This window comes from Falco biarmicus, chromosome 2 (assembly GCF_023638135.1).
Source record: "Falco biarmicus isolate bFalBia1 chromosome 2, bFalBia1.pri, whole genome shotgun sequence".
Taxonomy (NCBI): Eukaryota; Metazoa; Chordata; class Aves; order Falconiformes; family Falconidae; genus Falco; species Falco biarmicus.
Genome location: NC_079289.1, coordinates 41158816 through 41180520, shown reverse-complemented (window position 1 = coordinate 41180520; position 21705 = coordinate 41158816). Strand labels below are relative to the sequence as shown.

Below are 21705 nucleotides of genomic sequence, written 5' to 3'. Positions count from 1 at the left end.
AAGTGGCTTGGTGAGATATTCCACAAGCTCCCTCAACACCTGGCGTCATATTGTGAGTATCTAAGTGGTGTAGCAGGTTACTAACCATTTCCCCTTGGATTATGGGGACTTTGTTCTGCCCCCTGTCCCAGTCTTCCAGCTCAGGGGGCTGGGTACCTGAAGAACAACTAGTGTTACTATTAAAGGCTGATGCAAAGAAGGTGTTAAGTGCCACAAGGGTTATGCTGAGAAGCACAGAAACCTCTTGTGATAATGGGGTCCACTTACATCCTCTTCTGGCAAGATAACCAGCTGCTTTCTGCTTTGAGATCTTTTGGAAGAAAAAACTTTAAAACTTAGAATATTTACCTTCCTGGTTAACTAACTACTGACTAAGAACAAAATTACGATTTCAAGCTTCATCCTACAAACACCTTACACATCTAAGTAGCAAGTATCAGGGGATTTATTATATGGATAAGGGTTGCACAACTGGGCCCTTGGACACTTTGGAGTCCTGAGTAGAGGCTGATTTTGAGATGTGAGTAGTTTTGTGGAAGCCATTAAAATTCTGATATTACCTACATTTTAATGTTCATTCCATATCGGACAGTAAATGTAGACAAAGGAAATAGTAACAGAACATACTCTGTGCAGTAATACCCAGAGTTACATTTATGCCGGGACAGTAGAAACAGAGAATTTGTTATTATCTTTGCTATTGCTGGGACCCTGTGGTTTACTTTAGGATTAAAAAGAGTTAATACATAAACCATATATTTATTGTAAGTATAAGTTACACTTATAAGTATACTTAAGTATTAATTATGTTTTGTTTAGACCTAATATTTATGGTTAAGCTTTTCCAATTGCTTCACCATTGTCATGGAAATGTGGCTTATGTCCTGATGAAAACTACAAAATAAATATGCTGTCCTTTTCCATTGATGTCTTCCAGTCACACCATTCCTGATTGAAATGTCTTACAAAAAGGAGCTTTTAAGCCTTAGGAAAACCAATTCAGAACCATTAAGCATAGTTCAATCTTCTGTACTGAGGAGAAAAAAAAGAAATCACTTCTGGATTGAGCGTAAAGCATGGTGTATGCCAAATCCCAAACAATGTGTAGAGAAAGCTACAAGCAAATGAGAGAGTTCTGCATGTAATTGAATATAATTGCGTATAGTTGCAACAGCAATAGCAATAGCCTTTGTTTCAGTACAGTCAGGAGCATCCCTTTCACCTTTGGTACTGAAGCCTAACTTACAATTGGGTAAGTGACATTTCCAGTTTTGGAAGGTTCAGATTTTAGAAGTGCTGAGTGGGGTCTTGTAACGTTCTGCACATTGACTTTCTTGTCATTGAAAATAGGAATGAATTCGCTTTTCTGTTTTGAAAAGACATTTGCCATAATGGAAACAGAAGTGATAACACTTCTCACTGGTGCTTTTTCCAAAACTCATTCTGAAGTATACAGCGACACCAACCAAAACAGCGTGGCCTTTCTTCAGCTGAGATGCTAAAATTCTATCCCATCTCTATTTCATTCCATGTACATTTCTACCTAATCTAATGGGATCTGAACTTCTAATATGACAAGATTTTTTTAATGGTAAGAGAAGTGTATTTATTTGTCTATACCTGGCACAATGTATATCAAAATAACACATAGCCAATATGAGGTATAGAAAAAAAAGCACAAAATGTTGTTTAGATTTAAAATGCAAAACAAGAAGATAGCATGCATTTGTGTAACATGAATGATGTAATGTTATTGTGGGAAACCTAATTGTGCATAACTGCAACAAAATATTTTATCTTTTATTTTAATAGTTGGCTGACATTTATGCTTCTTTGCTAAGAAAGAGAAAGCAAATTAGTTGGTATAGTTTTCAGTAATTGTGTAGATTTTTCATATGAAAATAATATTTGACTTCAGGCCATGGTTTTTAACTGATGACAAGATTTAGAACAGAGGACTTGAAAAGGTAGGCTAGTGGAGTTAAAAAGATAGCACGATCATCTAGGTGAAATTTTTTCTTGCAAAATAGTGATCATTTAGCTAAATATGCTCTTCCTGATGAGATGTTCTTCTACTTCTTTCACAGTATGAAATACCAAGGAAGAAGCTAACTTGAAACTAAGTAGTTGTTAGTAAAAATAAAATGGCCAAAATGTGGCTGGAAATGCAGTATTTATGCAGCATTAAGGTATATTATTTTCATTTGTGTAGTACTTATTAAGAAAAAATACAATACGCTCTTTACCCAGCAGATGGCTTTCAAATTAAACGTATTTCAGTGTTTCATGATTGTGGAATTGTTATCAATGAGAATTAAGTCTTAATAAAAATTTAAAAGATTGAGAACAATACACATACCATTTATCTTGAGCTCATGTTTGTAAATACTCACAGGCTGGAAACACTTCTCATATTCCTGTAAGACCAACAGTATTCATACTTTTTATTATTTTATGTAACAGATGATCCATTTCTTCCAGGCTTTTCAATTAAATTCCTTGTTGTTGCTAACCAGCTCCTCCTCTTTTGCTATTGAACTTTGTGCTACAACAGCAGATTTATGCCAGAGTGTGGTCAGTGCATGTCCTGTGGTCTGAATTCAGCCTAGAACCAGTCTTGCAGACTAACTGCAAACCCTCAGACATACCTAAACCGTATGGTTTATACCTAAACCGTTGCTAGGTGGATGTCTCAAAAGACAGCACTGATGCAAATTTGTAATCCACATGGTGCTTTGTAACATTGTGGAGGATGTACCAGCTGAAGGTGGGAAAGGTAGAACATAATTTTTTAATGCTAGTTTATTATTTTTTCCTGGAAAAAAGGAATAAATAATCATAGGACCATGTCTTGTTAGTGAGGCATGCATCTGAAAGTTGAGAAAAATAAACACTATCAAAGCAGAGGCAGTTTGTAGAACCATAGAACAGCCCAGGTTGGAAGGGACCTCAGAAGATCATCTGATCCAACCTTTTGTGGAAAAGGAAGCCTTGATGAGATTATGTAGCACCCTACATATGTCCAGTTGCATCTTGAAAACCTACAGTGATGGAAGTTGTGGGGAAGGAGAGGAGACAAAGCAGAACACATTTTTCTTTGTAGCAGATAATCACAGCTTAGCTCAGCTGGGGCTCCCTGTCTTTGCTCAAGTGTTTTCCCCAGGTCAAGTATCTTTGCAGTCTCTCTGCAGTGTCCATTTTGTGAACACCCTCTGGATTCAACTTCTCTTCAAGGTAGTTACAGCCCTCCAGCATTGTGTTCACACAGCTGACCCTCCAAACACAGCTGCTCTATGTGCCCCCACCCCCAATAGCTTCATTTGCTTCCTAGTTACCCTAGTTACCACAGAACTTACCAGGTTTTGTGCTGCATAGGTGTCAGATGAAAGCAATAGTAGCAGTTAATTGAACCTCTATAAAGGTGCTAGTATGGTTTATCTCCCTGCTATGTAGTTTGATAGCTTTTTTTGAATGAGGTCTCTGACAAGTTGGTTGAATCTGAATCTTTGAAAATGGTAGGCGGTTTTAATGCTATATAATTAAGTTGGCTTTTAGTATAATACCAATAATAATAAACAGATTACTACTGTTTTCCTCCAAAACCTCTAACAGATACTTACAATACTTAAAGGTTTTCTCGCCCCGTGCCCCTGCTCCACCCTCCCACCCCCCAGCTTTGTGAATGTAATGAAATAATAACAGTGGGAGGAAGAATTATTTGAGAATACTGTTCAAAATCAATGATCCTGCTTTACCAAGTATCGCTCATACTCTTTTTTTTTTTTTGATTCAGTTTTCAGTTAACAGATCTGATTTGAGGAAAAGCTCTTTTATGCTTGTGCCTATCATTATTTACTGAAAGTCTTCATATAGGAAAGAACTAGAGAAAGAAAAGCTAATGAATTTGAAAATAGTGTAAGAACAAAAGGGTAAAGAAGAATACCTTATCTCTGTAAGCAGCAAGACAGGCACAAAGGAGAAAAAAAATGTGTTAAGGGAACTGTTGAGAATATGAAGCATAAGAAGCAAAGTGTCTCTTGTTTGGAGACATTGCATGTGTCTTCCAGCTGCAGGATGTGAAGCAAGATGTCAATAGCATAGCTGGAGGTTAAGGTAGGGCTTGAAGACAATTGGGACACATGGAATCAATTGGTATAGCTGCCACAGCAAAAAATTGGTTCTGCATCTAGAAATTTCACAATTGCTGCAAACACATGCACAGTGCTATATAGCTTACGGTAATGGTTATACTAATTGACAATAGGTGACAAATCCAGTCCGCTAACTGGAATAGAGTGGGGTGGAGTACAGTAGAGCGTAGAACAATTATTCTGCAAAAGGGAAGACCAAAGTCCTAATACACCAGGATTTTGTAGGAAATACTAAGACACTAGGGTGGTACTAGGATAATAGTAAATGGATCAAAATAGTGATTATTACACAGTCTCCCTCCAAACTGCCCAGATGTCTCAAGAGAAAATGCAAACAACACAAGCAAAGCAAAGAACAAAATAATCAAATAGCTAGAGATGGAAGAGTCGACATCCAGGAAACTTTTCTCCAAATTATTTTTAAAAGTACTGTAGTTTAAATCACGAAACATGGCACGTTACCTCTCTTCCAAAACATTGTAACCGTTAGTCTATGTAAGATTCCCAAGAATATCAAGAGCTGTAAGTGCTGAGTCCTTCTTTGAATCTTGGTAAGGTCTTGACATCAGTGACATCCTGTGGCATTGAGTTCCGTAATCTAATTATGCGCTGCATTAAAAAGCATGTCCTTTTATCAGATTTGGAGCTGCTGCTTTTCACTTTCACTTAGTGTCCTTTTGTTCTTGAATTATGGGATGCAGGACTACAGAAGCTCCTGATCTATTTTCTCTTCACCACTTACCATTTTTATACTTTCATCATATCCCTCTTTATTCATCTTTTTTTCTAAGGTTAACAATTCCAATTTTTTTTCAGTCTTTTCATATGAAGGCTTCTCTATATGCCTAATTATTGCAGTCGTTCTTTTCTGAATACCTTCTAATGCAGTAGTATCATTTTTGTGATGGGGTGACCAGTACTCCATACTATTCCAGAGGAAGGAAAATTATTGATTCATATAATGATATTATATTTTCTTTCTTATTCCCCAACTCATTTCTTATGCATCTTAACATTTTACTTGCTTTTTTGACTGCAGCTGCACATCGAGCTGGGCTCTTTATTGAGCTGGCTGTAGTGAGGCCCAGGTGTTTTTCCTAAGTTGCACTCTTAATTGAGATCTGTGGTAAAGCGAATGATTTGTTACATGGCTTGTTTTTTTTCACCAATCTGCATTTAAATAGATGATTTTCACCTCTATTAAGATGGCCCATCCATGTAGCTTGGTCAGTTACCTCTGAAGTTTCCCATCTTCTTCAGACTTGGTTAACAAAATTCTTTGTGTGTTATCTGCAAATTTTGCCATATTGCTGTTCACTCTTTTTTTTCACATTAATTAATACATTTTGAACACCTGGTCCTTGTATGGTGCCTTGAAGCACCCTGCTGTTAACTTTTTTGCTGTAATGAAAATTGACAATATATATGCCTTTTATCATCTTTGAGAAAAGTTTTGCTTCATTTTGCATCCTATCCCAAAATGACTTTAGTCTCTGACTGAGGTGGAAACTGTTAGTCTCTTGAGAGGAACATTGTTCTTGCCACATTTATTCAGTTACTCTAACAAGGTTAAGGGCCTGATACCTTCAAAATAAAGCTAAGTCTTTGAGACACAACTATGCTTTTTGTGACTACAAATATGGAAATTAAGGACAGAAGATGAAACAAGTAGTTAATTCATTCAGCATGTTGGGCAGACACGCACAAAGTTAAGATGGGGGCAAGCTTTTAACATAGCAGATCTTAACACTGCCTTGGTGATAATCTTAAAAACAGCAATATAATCAGTCTAAACAGGCTGTGTGAAAATAAGGGGAAAAAAAGAAACTAGTGGTAAGGTCTAGGCAGCTTTTATTTTTCCAGACTTTCTCTCAAAATCTGATATGAACCAAGATATTTTAAGGTTTGGAATCCCCAAAGTTCTTGTGGAAAAGAGGAAAGGCAAACTTATTTTGAGGCTTTATATGTCCTGACATCCCCTAGGCCTGCTTATTTCCTGGTATCTCTCTCTCTTTCTCTCAAGTGTTCCCAATCCTCTCCCTGAGAGAGTCTATGTCTGCTTCATCAATCCTGACTGCCTACAGTGTGCAACAGACTCCACCACCTTTCTTCACACAGAAGATTGCTTGCACAAAGGAAGGCTCCTCAGACTGCTTGGGATACCTTGCACAGATGCATGCCACTGCCTTGAATTCAGAATGGACACTAAAAGAGATCCTGAACATATTGGTGGAAATGTGATCAGTCACCTGCAACTCAGACTCTACGTGCTTGGTAAAGGAACTGTAAGGACAACTAGAACTTCTTGCGATATTGCCAAAGTTTTATCTGAAGGAAATACAGTATTTTCCATACTGTAGTTCACCCAACCTTAACCAAACTATTTTGGGTGGAAGGGAAGTTGACAACAGGTATCAAGTCTTTCTTTTCTGAATGAGCCTGTGAAAATGCTAGTAACCTCTCTACAACTCTTGCCAGAGCGTAGTAAGATTTGAAGGCAAAATATGGAATATAATCTATGGCTATCTGTGGACCAATTATACATACATACATAATTAGTTATGCACACATACATATCTGTGTGTATATGAGTATATATACTATATACATCCCTTTTCCTTGAGCAAGCTGTTTTGATATAGTCAAATATAGGATGCTGAATTATAAGACAGTAACAGTAAAACTTGCCACTGTGACCTGTTTTTTCATGTAAAGCAACACAAAAATTATCAGTATAATATAGTATAATCAAAAATGCAAATAGAGTTTCTTATCAGAAGGAAGAATAGGAAGAAGACTTGGTGCTATTCACTGAATTTTGGAAGGTTCTAAAATACCACAGCGCTTGTGCAATGTAAGAAAGTTACAGGGATAGAATATAAATTGCAGTCACACCTGTTAGTGAACATGGTATGTTAATGACACTTTTGCATCAAATATAAGAACAGAAACTGTACTGTGTGCCATTTAGCTAATTTTGAGGGGAGAAAAATGTATACCAAAAATATGAGCTCACTGCAGTAAAAAAATCAAAGCTGAATGCTTTTCACAATATATTTGCAAAATAAGTAGCAACTTAATAAAACGTTAGTCTTTACACTTTGCCAGCTAAAGCTAAGATGACTTGATGTCAAGTGATTGAAGGCTGAGTTTTGCAGAAACAATGCATATGGAAAGCAGTGAGAATACTGTGCCTGCTGCTGGCTTTATACTGAAAATATCCATGCTTTGCATTTGCTGTGGGTTAATATATCTCTTGAAATGTGTGTGTATTTGGATAGTATTAAGAGATAAATACATGCCTTTTTAATGGTGCATTGCCATTTGGGATATCACAGAACACTTTTCAATATCTCTAGGAGACTGTCACTCAATAAATGAAGCCTGTAGCCCACCAATATTCATGTAAACCCACCATGATAAAATGTATCAATAAATAAGCATTAAAACACTGTCTGAAATAAATCCATTTCTGATAATACTCCAATGCAGAATCGGCACCTTTTTTAACAGGATTTTTTTTTTTTTGTTCTTTCATTTTTCTCTAGAACCTATATAAAAATTAATGTGAACCAGAAGAAAATTTATCAGTGCTTTTCAGGCAGGCTGCTTGTTTCTCTCCTTTCCTTAAAAGGCTGTGCACCCGCCTGTGTTCCCCAGACTTTAGTAGCATATCAGAATCCATAACAGATGCTGCATTTTTAAAATTAAATGTTTTAATACCTTCCCTCCCTCCATCCTGTTAGTTCCCAGTAATGACTTCTTTTTAGGGGGTAGTATCAATGGTTATTATTTTAATGTACAAGATAATAAGTGAAGCAACACAGAGGGAATAAGCTGTGAAGGGTTATATTGGCTAACATACCTGTTTGTTTGGAAGGTCCTTTTTCATAACCTTAAATCTGTGGAAAAAAAACCTACCAGCTTCAGGTCATGGGAGTTTCTCTAAATATTGGGAGCAGGCTTGGGTGGCATTTTTAGTACCACTGCATTTCAGGTTCATATAAACCCTAAAATCATTATGATTTTTTTTCTTTAGCCTAGGCAAAGTAATAGAATTATGAGGCACAAAAGGTGCTGAATTTTAGCTGCCTTCCCCCTGCTCCCTGCCCCCCAAGTTTCACAGCTACAAAAAAGTTTCTGTGTAAGATCCTTACTCGGCTATCCTGCACTTAATCAAGAACTGGCACAATGTATTTTTGCTGCCCTTACTGAGGATTTACAACATATTTACAATCATAGAGACATAAACATATGCAATTATTCTATTCAGGATTTACAAATTCACTCTAAGGTAAAAAAATGTATCAGTAAAAATCAATAGGAACTTTTTTTTTTTCTTCAGTGGAACTCAGAATTCATCCAAATGTGACAAAGATGTAGTTGAAAGGCTTTTTTCTATGAACATTCTCAAATCACTTGTGATTTCACTTTTTTTTTTTGGATGGCACTCTATTTTTCAAAGACATTGATTTTTTTTTCCTGACACTTTTAATTATATTTGTCTATGTAAGACAAACTGTGATCCTCAAACTACCTAGTCAAAACTCTCAGAGCAGAATTGTATATGGTTCCCAGAAGGAAACAGCTGAAAACACTAAAGCTAGGTAGACAGATACATTAATTATTACATTAACTTCAAGTATTTTTTTTTAATACCGATTCTACTTTTAGAAATGGAGAATCTGTCAAATCAGGAATTTGGCAGGTAATGTACAAAATATCATGCCATTTATCTGTTAGAGAACAAAATACTCTTCTGGCTGAATCTTATTAAAAGAAACTTCTGTGTCTTTGGACTAAAATCCAGAGATTTCACAAGATATGTAGGTCTTGCCTATGCATAAGTTGTGCATATCGTATTCATCCATACTAAGTATTATTTTAAAGTATATTAGTGTATTGTTAGAAACGTGTACATCAGCAGATGTGAATGTTGTCCACTCCTAGACTGGATTGCCTTGTGATAGCATAACTGTCAGAGTGCTTCATTTTAATTTTCCTAATTGATATGGAACGTAGGGCTGAATCAGTGAAAATATTTAATCTTTCCTATCAAAACTAAATAGCATTTCAATTCTTATGATATATTCCCAAGGTCTTACTGATCATTCATTGTAAAGGCATATCTAACAAGAGCATCATTAAAATTCAAGATATTCTAGTATGAAGACTTAATCTTGTATTTGTCTATGTAGTTTTGTAAAAGGGATGTTGCTCTGTGAATAGTATCTTAAAGGCAAGTCTTCAGTGTGTAACTCCATAGAAGTTAAATGCCTTTTCATTTAATAGCAATGGTAACTGTCATAGCTTCACTCTCTAATTTGTTTTTCATTGTTCATCTCGTTTTTGTTTTATTTCACATATCACTGATTTTGAACAGCGAATCAGATTGGCCTTTAACTTTTAGGTTCCATTTCATATTCCATTGAGCAGATACAACATAGTGCCACTCATGCAATAGTAAGTTAGGGCTACAGGAGGAGGTGGGGAAAAATGGAACCCACAATAGCAAAGTAGTAAAGTTTGTACTGTCATTTTCCTAAAAATGTAAAAATCTATTGGTTCAATTAACTTCTTTTTGATAACTTCAGAAGTATGTGTATATTAAAGGTGCTGGAATTTTTTGTCGCAGGCTTATTTTAGGAGAGTAATTTAAAGATGTAGAGTACAGGCAGAGGTATTGATAATAGTGTCAATGTTACGTCATAGCATGCTATTGGACAATATATATTTTCTTAGGAAAAGGAGAAAAAAAATGCCATAGTACTTAATTTGCAAATGAGATGACTGGTAAAGAAACATTTTAATTATGTGGCTAACTGTAAAAGAAGAATTTTAATGAAGCAGTAGTTAATTTGCATGCAGATGTCTCTGAACTGCCTTGTAAATTTTAGCCAAATGTTTGAAGTTTGTCCATAACATTAACTGAGAAATGTGGTTTAAAACAGGGTGTTATGTAAGTTCTTCCCACGTCCCAGGAACTGGTAAATCCAAGTAGCCCTATCATGACTGTCAGCCTGTATGCCTTTATACAGATTCAATTTAAAATACTTCTTGTACTTAAAACCTGCTTGGACAGATCTTGCATCTTTCCATACCCTTGTGGTTCTCCCTAGATTGTCAGTTCCTACATATCACTGTGGTGGAAAGCATATCTAATTAGGAAGGCAAAACAATGTTGTGTGGAGTAAAAGCAGTACTACTCATTTTAATTAAACTTCGGATACATAGGGATTATTAGTAATTGCTATATGTACATTTTTTTATAAATGTAAAGAACCATGGATAGAAATGCCTTATTTCTTTCAAAATCATTCTTTGTATACCTATGTTAACTAAACGTTTTCCTCTACACCTAAAATAGATTTGTGGTCTCCATATTTATTGTCTGAGAGATCATCAACATATCTCCTATTAATGGAACTCCAAGATAAAGCTTAATGTTATAATATAATCCAGGGGTCCTCAAACTTTTTAACCAGGGGGCCGGCGCGCGGATGAAGTGGCAGGCAGTCATCTGCGGCTGCTTGGCTTCCCCCCCCAACCCCTGCGGGGGGGGGTGGGGTGGGGGTGGCGGGGGTGTTGAGGACCCTGGGGGGTCGTATCCAGCCCATGGGCCGTAGTTTGAGGACCCCTGATGTAATTCCATATTCTTTTTCCTACCATTAGTACACAGCACACTGCCTTTTTATGCTGTGGACAGTCCACATTCAACTACATATTGTTTTCATCTTACCTCTGTAAGTTTTGTCTAATGAATACAAAATGCATTCATTTTCCAACTGAGACAGAAAAAAAATACTTCCTTTTTTTCTGTCCTTCATTACCTTATCACATTTACCATTCTTTAATTAAATGCATTGATAGTTGATACATGTGTTGATCAAGCCTTTTATTATGGCATGGCTAAGGGGAGGCTTTCAGAAGCTAGTCTTGAATATGATGAAGCTTTCAATATGATGAATTAGGATGCATAATTTATGGCTGACATAATTAGTGTGATACGGGGAAACAAACAGTTCTAATGTTAAATCCTGATATAAAAGGAACTTCGTAAATGCTTAGATCACTTAAGTTGTGTAAGAGAGATGATAAACTAAACAAAACCAACGATGAACCAGGAAATCATTCAGACATTTACAGTATAAGCTTTTCTGTGTCCCAAAAGATCAAAAGAAAAGTATGTCAGTGGTGCACTTACCTGTTTCTCACCTTGAGACTTACCAAAGTAGTTGTCAGTGGAAGATCTGTGTTGAGCCAATCAGGAATCCAGTGTTAAGCAAAATGTATGATCTTTGTCCCCTTGGTAACAGTGTGTCTAGCACAACACAAAATGTGTTGCTCTAATTGTTGCCCTAATTGACACCTTTGTTGACAGTCTTAGAAGAAAGGTCAAGATGTGGTTAGGCATGGGACTCATGTACTGTCTTACAGCTGCAGCCTCCTTGGCTGAATGCTGCAATTTATTGAGCAGCCATGTGCTCTTTAAATTCTACTAATGTTTTAGCAAATTCCATGGGTAAATATCATATTCATTTAATCTTTTCTTTTTTCTTTTATGATTTCCTACGAGTAGTGTGCTTACTGTGTTAAATCAGTGTGAGAGAAAATGAAAGGAGGTACTGAGCTAGTGAAAATACATCTGCAACCCGAACACTTTGTAACTTCTCTTACTGTTGACAGGCAGTGTTTTATACAGCAGAATATTAACACCACCTAGGCCAAGCTACTTTGGGTATTTGAAGAAAGTACATATTAGAACATCTAAGTTTAAATTTTTCTATTCCATATATAGTCATATTCTGTGAGGTAGCCACTCCTAGAGGGTGATTCAGAGCCCTAAATTAGTTGACTAAAGTTAGACAGTGTGAATGCCTCCCACAATAGCAATATGTTGCAGAGGGACAGAAAGGAGACAAGTGAAGGGAGAAAGGGGGAAGAGAGTGATAGGGACTATGAATGATGTAAGTCTATAGTGAACTTTAGAAATGGTTAGAAATGAGTAGAAGTTTTCGGACAAAAGGGAGATCTGTTTGCTTGGTATAGCACATACTACAAACTGAGTAGCTTTTTCATAGGTAACTGTTACAATAGTGCTGATATGACACCTTCAACTGTGACTATCCATATATTTATTTATCTGTACTACAGTTGTTCTTGGAGTCCTTAGTCAATAATGGAGGACTAAAGTACATATATGAATAACTCCTGCTTCAAAGAGCTTACAAGAAAAATAGAATTCATAGGCAAAGAATAGGAAGGCAAAGAGAAGGAAGAAGAATGAAATCACCTGCCCAAAGTCACCAAGGTTAATAATTCTTTTTTTGCTATAAAATGGACTATAATCCATAATCTCCGCAATTTCCATGTGTGAAAGCATTTGTAATACACACAACTTTTTGGAATTTGTTTGAAAAACATTTGCCTTCAGTAAAAAGCAAGTTTCTATACTCAGGAGTAATGGCACCACGGTAAACAGTCTCATTTATGTTCATAAGGGTTGGGCAGAGCTCTTGAAAATGTAGTTCTTTCACAGTATTTATGGCTCTTCTGTTTTTGATTAAAATAATTAATTTGGGTCGTAGGCACCTTTTTAAAGAGAAATCAAGAATTCTGCATTCATCTGTCTGTACATTTATTAGCTCATTAGTCACTGTAGAAGTGGATGGCAAATCTCAATTTTTCATTTTCAGAACCAAAGGTTACTAAAGGACAGACATCCTCCATGTCACAGACTTTTGATTTTTTAATTTGTATTTAAAATCCTTTTAGAAGTCTTTTGACATTTAATAGTATTGCCAAGGAGCTTTCTAGCCATGCATGGACATAATATGCACACACATACTAATGGTTTGTATCTATCCATTTACCTATCTACCTATCCATCTGTATGTTATGTAGGATAAAAACAATTGATATATAATCATCTGTTGAGATCCATGTATCTCTGAGAAATTTTCTGTTACATATTGTCATTATTGTGCACCTTATAAAAAACATATTGTGGTTTGGGGAGAGATGAGAAGCAAATTCCTCTGTTAAAACAGACAGAGCCCTTATTTCACTTGCTGTTCTCTTTGATGGACTTCCACTTTGCTGGCTCACTGCAAATTGGCTCAGTTGATGAAGTTTTGAAATTTCATACCCTTAGTTTTGGTAAAGCTAATATGTGAGTCATAGGTTGTAGTTTCAGGGCTTCCCATTTGTAAGTACTGATAGTACAGATGGCCTGATACCAACCTGTTCTAGTGGCTAATTTACAAAAGTACACTATATTGGAGCAGAGCAATACATTCTTGACAGTGTGTGGATTTCCTAAATTGCATCATATTTTAGATTGTGGTTTAGATTTGGTGTGGGCCAGCTGTTGTAGACATAACGATACTGTACGTATTATATTGTGGATGAAATTGAGCACCCTATGCCAGTTCTTACAAGTCTGGTTGATCTTGCTGGACAGGAGGCTTCAGCTGGATGCCTGTTCACTAGCAGACAAGTGTGAATTTCAGCTTGCATCATTTTGGTAACAGGAATGAAAAATATTTAGGCAAGTTATATTCTGCCTGAAAATAGTGAAATAATTTCACATGGACATTCATTCTATTCAGCAAGAGTATGAGATGTTTTGGTTGGGTACAGAACAGGCCTGTACAGGCTATATTTGATATCTGATGGCTATAGTTTTCTTTAGACAGGCTCATAAATTGTGCCTCTTAATAGAGAGAAAGTAGTGAACGAACATATGTTGCAATGTCATATATTTAGCAATGTGAGCTTTATAACTACTGAATATTTAGATTTTTACAGTTCTAGAAAAAGTGCTAAATGTTAAAGCACTAGAAAAAGATTAAGATTTACTTATTACTGTAACTATCACTTTATAGTCATTCGTCTGCCTAACTTCCCATGCTTTTTTTGTCAATTTAATAGAGAGTGGATTCAGATACATTGCGTTGCGAGTGTATCCTTGGGTAACAACTGCTGCATTCAGGCACTATTTTCTTTCTTCTGGAGTAGAGAGATAAGACCTTTCATTCCACCAGTATCAGATTTCTCTTCACTCTGTAGCAGGAGCTAGACACTATGAATGTATCTGTGGCACTGAACATACCAGCCCTGCAGATGTCCAAGTCAGGGAGCGTGTTCCCCACAGGATGCAAATTTCGTATTTTGACAACAGAAGGACATCTGCCATATCCCTCTTCTCAGTGTCCTGATAATCCTGGAAAGGAAATCAGGGCACATGGATTTGGCAGAAGGAGTCATGTTCCAAGAGGGTAAGTTTAGATGCAGCTGGAACATTTTGAGCTACTTATGCTGTGCTTGATTTTCTGCTCTCTTACAACGTGTACTAAACATATTTATTTCCTTGCCTGCATACACACTTACTCCTGCTTAAAAGTGTTAACATTTTTATATGCCTGAGTTACAAAGAATGTACCTCAAAAATGCAGTCAAAATGCAGTAGTTTCTTAGTACTAAAGCAATCAGTTTCCCTGAGTAGCTGAAACTGTGACTAAAAGAATGTCTGATGAAAGAACATCCTTTAAAACTGAGTCGGTCTTCCTTCCCACCACTAAAGAAGGGTGATTTGGTGATAAAGAAGAGAACCACTTGTGAAATGAAAATGTCCATTATAAAACAATAATAACAATAGTAACAGTAACAACAACAATAATAATAAAAATAAATAAAGAATAATTAAAAACTGGTTGTGGTTTAACTCTGCCAGGTAGCTCAGCCCCACACAGCTGCTGGCTCACTCCACCACAGTGGGTTGAGATAAAGGCAGTTTAACAGGTAAAATGAAAGCTGTGCATGCAGGCAAAGCAAAACAAGGAATTCATTCACTGATTCCCATCAGCAGGCAGGTGTTCAGCCACCTCCAGGAAAGCAGGGCTCCATCATAATGCCAAATGGCCACCCTCCCTGCTTCTTCCCATAGCTTATATTGCTAAGAATGATGTCATATGGTATAGGATATGCCTTTGGTCAGATGGGGTCAGCTGTCCCAGCTGTGTCCCCTCACAACTTCTTGTGCACCCCCAGCTTCCTCACTGGCAGGGCAGTGTGAGAAACAGAAAAGGCTTTGAGGCTGTGCCAGCCCTGCTCAGCAATAGTTAAAAAATCAGGGTGTAATCAACACTGTTTTGGCTACAAATCCAAAGCATAGCACCATGCTGACTACTGTGAAGAATATTAATTCTATCCCAGCCAAAACAAGTACAAAACTAAGCTTCAAGATATGATTAATCTCATTTATTTGTTGAACCCTGTATATTCTTCATATAAATATATACTGCATAATAATTTTAAAAACTGGCTTCCATTGCTGGATCCAGTGCTGTGCACTTCTGGAAAGCCATCTAATATCTGTTATCCTCACAGAATGGGAGAGAAAAAAGGTCATTTTCTCTTCATACCTTTTCCTTCACATTTTGAATACAAACCTAAAATTTTCATATAAATATGCAGTTCATGTTATAAACTGTGACTACTCATGTGAGGTTATAATATATTGCCTTGGGTCAGCTAAAGACTGATAGGATTAAATATAGTGTAGCTCAACTTTGGTTTTTTGTCAGTTTTAGCGGTAGCAAGTTCATCTCACTGCTTATGTTTCCATGCAACCCTTTGCCTATGTGAAGTCACATTTCATTTATTGATTAATAAAGTCCTTCTAATCGCCTCTCACATCAGTTGTAGGACTCATAAGTAGGGTGGTAAGCGTCATGAAGTTAGGAAGAATGTAATGTAATGTAAATTCCAAGCACAGTTGTGCACTTCGTTTTGTTGTTCACTTTCCTTTATATTGTTTACATGCTGGGAATTTGCTTCCTGACTTGCTGGAAAAATGCCAGACTCAAAGGAAGTTTCAGGGTCCTCTTCCTTTTCACCTTCTGGTTCAAATACTCTTGTGCATTCAGCAGGAGGATGCCAGCTGCATGAATTCAAGAAGCACAGACTGCAGGAGAAGACGTTTTTAGCATAACTCACTGCTCTCTGGTTTTGAGTGTTGCTTATTGGAACCTGTTCTTACGCTGGCTGACAGTGTAACATGTATGACAATGTGAGAGGGATGGCTATTGAACACCAATGTCTTAGACATCTGGATAAAAAGCATTTTAAGCAATTTTTTTTTTTTTTTTTTAATTAAACAGTGGAGGGAAGGGGACTTCTCTTGCAGTTTTGATAGTTGTTTACAATAATTTGCTTTAGTGTCTGTGGAAATATATAGTACAACTTGATTATGCTCTGAAAGCCTTTCATTGCTTGAGTGGTAGCATTGAGCTGCCCTGCCTTATGTAAGCCAAATGTTATTGAATTGGAGCCACTTGCAGAAATCTTAGGATGTCTCTGGAGGGATGTGCCAGGGCAGAGACATACTGGTTTGGACTAAGGAACTTGTAACCATTTTTCCTAGTCAAATTATGTATTACTAATGACAGCAGTTCTACAAGAAACACAAGTGAAGGTGCTGTAGATAACTGCAGAGGAAGGAGAAAATACATGGTCTCTCTGCCTTTTGTTTTCAAAGTCTAGCCTTAGAAAATTAAAGGACAGGAGAAAAATAAATTATTAATACTGCTCATGAAATTTTAAATGTACAAACATATCCTGAAATATAGTAGCAGGAGGGTGATAAACCCGCAGCTTTTCTACTTTCTTTCAGTAGTGGACACATTCGTGCAATAGCACTCAAGCACAGCTTCTTACTGCAGGTGCTTTTCCCATTTTGGGAGTTCACTGCCCTTGTTTTGTTAGCCTCAGCATTTTGAAAGTGTTGGCTCACCCGCAGTGCTTGCAAATATATCACTGTCCATGCTGCCTTTGCTCTTTGTATTTACTGGTGTCTTATGCTTCAGGGTTTCTGATGCCCTTGAGAAGCTGTGACCATTTTTTACATCTGAAAGAGCGCCAATTCATTTATTAAGACAGAGTCTGTGGAGCCTGGATAAATTTATTCTATCTAACATTTAATAAAACATAAAATTAAAAATGTGACTTATGCTGTGACATACTCAGCATTATCCTTCCAAGGTTTATATTTGAGTGTTGCAGGGCCCCATTCTCCAGAAAGTAACATGCTATCAATCTACCTCCGAGGTGACAAGGCCACTGACGTTTTCCTGTGGTGGTTGTTTAATAATTAATTTTTCATTGCTAGTGTGTTCAATAAATAGATTGCAACATTTAAGACCAGTTTAATAGGTTTATAGGTTCCTTATAAATTCCAGTAATGATAATAGTTAATAAGAGAATAATGAATTCGTGCACAAAGATCTCAAGACCAATCAAGCAAATTAAATCTGGCCTACACCTAAGCTGTGGCTGCTGGGGTGGGTATTTTTTTTTTCTTTATCTTTTTTTTTCACTGTAAAATGTATCCTGTGTGAATAAGCCTATCTGGTGATTTGTTGAATTTCTTAGTGTTTCACTTGTCATAGTAATTTAAATCTTTAATCTGAGGACGTGGCAGGCATATGAACTGGCACATTAAATCAATATTATGTTGCAGACAATGTCTCTGAAGAGGTTGCCATTGTGTAGGGGAATGCAATAATAGGAATAATAAAAAGAAATTGCATTTTGATCTTTCCACATATATTATTACAATACTGTTTACCCATTTTAGAAAACATACAGCTCTGCTTGTAAAGGCAATCCCTTGCACAGTGCTTTGCCACATACTCAAAATGCAAAGTGGAAGAAAAACCCCAGGAGTCAGGATTACTATTTGGATTCAAGAGCATCAACCCTACAAAGAAGGAGTCTGTTGCTTAACAGGCATTTGCTTGGCATTTAAAATAGATAGTTGTTGGTCTCGTTAAGAGTTCCTGATAGTCAGAGATAACCTCATTAAGAAAGTTAATAAAGGAGGAAGGTAGATTTGGTTTATCTGCTTACTTTATGACTCATCCAGGGCCTGATTTTCCACTTCTTTTCAAGCTTTTCTATATAATCACTTGAACTGGGGTGATTCAGTTGTTTCACAGACATGTCCATGGCTCTTTATTATTGCACACACAGTACACTGGGAAGGGATTCAAAGCACTATTATTCACTCTTGGTTCTGAAACTATCTTACTGAGCATATATTCACTTAATTATCCATTTTCTATATCTGTAAATACGAATCAAGCTGATGACCTCAGTAAGATGTTTGGATTAAAAATGCTGGATAAGAGATGCAAAACAGTGGGAAATTGGGGCATCCATTTTTCCAGAACTTTAGGATCTGACTTAAGATCTTTTTTTATCAGTTCTTTTTTTAAAGAAAGTCTGCTTAGAAAGGACCTTGCCAAAAATCTGTGATATAACCTGAAAAGCAAGGCGAAAAAAACCCAGCCCACAACAACTACATCTATTATTATCTATATTCTGAAGAAATCAACCTTAGGAAAGACTACATATCTAAACCAAAAGCTGGCAACCAATACTTCATGTGACAATTCAAGGTATTTCTTTAGCCTTCCTTGTTACCTTGCCATAAACCAAGGTTACCACCTCTCAAGCTTGCAGGCAAGGAAAAGACCGCAAGGTGGTAAGTAATCGTGGCCTGAGCAGCAGTTAGTTGTGGCTGCTGCTCCAGTTTATCTGCTGAACAACTTCTAGAGAAATCATAGGCTAGGTACCCATGTGTAGGTGGAGAAAAGAAGAGAAGGGCTTGGGAAATGCAGCTGTTGTGGTTATTGCAGGTAGAAAGATAGGCGGCTGGAAGATTATGTTGCACTACTGAAGAGCAGAAATAGGGTGGGAGGATGCTGTAGCAAAATGTAAGAGAAAAACTCTGGCATTAGGTTATCATAAGATGACAAAAGAGTTAATTATTTAGCCTTGATTAGTTGGGACCCCATGTATTTAGAACAGGTACTACTTATAATTAACTGGTACTAGCCTGTTTCTGGTTTTGGCAGTAGCTGATTAACACTATCAATGGTGATGGCTATCCTGACAAAAGTAGGTATTTCACTACTATAAGCTGACCAGGTGCTGCAAACGGGATTTGCCACGCTGCAACCCATCAGTGCCACCTGCCATTATTGCAGTATTTGCCATTTTAAAATTTGGACACAGTGAATACTTGTTCTGTGGTAAGAGATCATTGCTGACCCATTTCTGCACACAGCAGTTGCCAGTCAGTGGCTGGTAGTGACCTTTTTCTCACAGTGGCGAACAGTCATCGCTGAGAAGCAATGGGCACTGACCAGCGAATGCAAATTGCACTTACTGCACAGCTCACTAGCAGGGTATATTCTGTGTAGGCTCTTATTCTGGGGCAAGGAGCTGAAGAAAGCAGTTACTGCTTCCTGCCAGCTATAGGTCCCTAATTAGTTTCTGCAGCGACTTTGTGATTCACAGCAGGTGATGAGCAGTGATAGTTTACTAGTGGAGTATGTAGTGACTTCAGATAAAAAGCCTGGGGCTGAGGAGATAGGAAATGTAGTAGCAAAATCGGATTATCGTAGCCAGAAGGGAATCAGGTAGCAATATTTATTTTTTCTAAGACTGAAGATGTAATAAACAAACTAGTTAAGGTTTTGAAACAGGAGGGGAGAAGAGGGTAGGAAGAGAGATTACAGCATGGAAATCTTAGGTTGAAATTTTGTGGCTCACCCATTCATTTGCCTTGTGCACTCCCATTTGGTCTTAACAAAAGTCTTCATATTGCTGTGACTGAAATCCACTTAATATTTATTCTCTGAAGACCCACGCAATTTCAGTGAAGTCATTCCTGAAACACAGTGGGAGATTCAAACTCAGCGCATGCGTTTCTACAGAACAGTCACTAAATCCCAAGAAATGTTGTTTTCTAAAGAATGGGAGGAGCAATGGTGGATGACTTGACTGAAGATAAGAATTCAGAATAGGCTTGATAACGAGATTTCTCCTTTATGTGCAGTAAGTGCATAGAAAGAATAGCATCAGCAAACCTGTCAGGTTGGAAGTATTTAGGGGAAGACCAAAATATTTAGCAACTGTTCTCCCAGAAACTGTAGAAAAAAATATTAAAAGTAGCATCTTACTGATGGCTCCATGTAGGCAAATGGGAGAGCATAGCAATTTGTTTAGTATTTCTTTTTTTACTTCAATTTATGAGGTTAGTAATAACACTGCAGCAATGCAGAATGATATGTGCAACTGTTTGCTTTAATTAGTGGGCCTTTAAAATTTATCCTGATTTTACAGAAGCAGGCAGGCATTTATTACAGTATTCCTGATTACTGAAGAGAATTTTACTTGATGAGTAAGATACCCTTTTGTAGCCCAAAATAAATTTTGAAGAGGAGATGACTAAGAAGTTGTATTTCTTTACCTGTTAGAACTGCAATGAAAGAACTTCTAAGAAATCAGCAAGGTGTGACTTTTATTTAAATTGTACACTCAGCTGATTCCCGTTCCCTAGGTAAGTTGTATGTACAATTAACATTAGCTTAATTACAGTATGGCCACCTTTAACTCTCCCTCTCTTGGAATTAGTTATTTCAGTGTATCTGAGAGTGACAAATCTCATTCCTGGCACTGTGTCCAACTCCCAGATCTGTGCAGGAAACCTTTGCTTTAGCCCATCCAAAGTACATTTTTTCTTCCGTTTAGCGCTCTCAGCCTGATAGAATAGTAACCTTCTCCAAGTTGATGTTAAGATTCATTCATGTAGGGTATGGAATCTTATGTCCGTCCTTAAATACCTCCTATGGTTAGACATTCTATATAAAATCCTGGACTTGTTAATTAAGTATGGTAATTTGAGGTCTCAGTTCATTCTGTTTATGAAAAATACCATTTCGGATATACAGTATTGTAGCATTTAAAAAATGCTGACTTGTTAAACATAACCATTGCATATTTATGCAGAGAATGCTTTGAGAACATTTGCTTTTAGAAAAACACCAGGTTTTAGGCAGAAGAAGTAGTTCTTCTAACTCCATCTAAATTATTTCTTCCATGTTACTGCTACTTTTGGAGGACTTCGGAGGTGTTTAAATGCCCACGTAATAAATTTCATGTGGGTTACTGGTGCCTCACTTTAAACTTGGGATTAACACAACACTTTATTTTTCAAAAATAAATTTGGATATAAAATGTAGCAGGCAGGATTTTGTTCACTGACTGGGTTCCTTGATTTTCAGGCCGTGCCATGGAGGATCAGGGTGCCGTTCCCTCAGAGTCCTCTTACAACAGTAGATGGTGTCAGGGAGAAATTGAGGGAAGTACGGAAAGCTCCAAAATGGAAATGTAGCAGCACTTCCACTGAGCATGTTTCTATCCTGCATGTCTAGTAGCAGAGTTATGCACTGAAATATGAGAGTTTATTTTATTACAAAAGAGAATATATGGTGTCCAGTATAGTAGTTGATGGTCTGGTTGTCTATATAAATATCTAAACCTCCTTTATATCCTTCTGGGCCCTTAGCTTCAGTGATGGCTTGAAAGAATATGATAAAACATGCTGCCTGGTACCAACTTTCTCTTCTCTTGGGAATGAGATACTCACTATTATGAGAAGGTACTCACCATGCTCTTCTGACTCTGACAGACCTGATCAAAT

General features: G+C 37.1%; 1 protein-coding gene across 1 annotated transcript in view; it reads left to right on the top strand.

Moving 5' to 3' along the window:
- PCDH9 (protocadherin 9) overlaps positions 1 to 7632 on the top strand; it is a 182141-nt gene extending 174509 nt beyond the window's left edge. Inside the window, exon 3 of the mRNA XM_056328865.1 lies at positions 6175 to 7632. Coding sequence (XP_056184840.1) covers positions 6175 to 6195 — 21 coding nt within the window. The 3' untranslated portion in view covers positions 6196 to 7632. The remainder of the gene's footprint in view (positions 1 to 6174) is intronic.
- The last annotated feature ends 14073 nt before the right edge of the window (positions 7633 to 21705 follow it).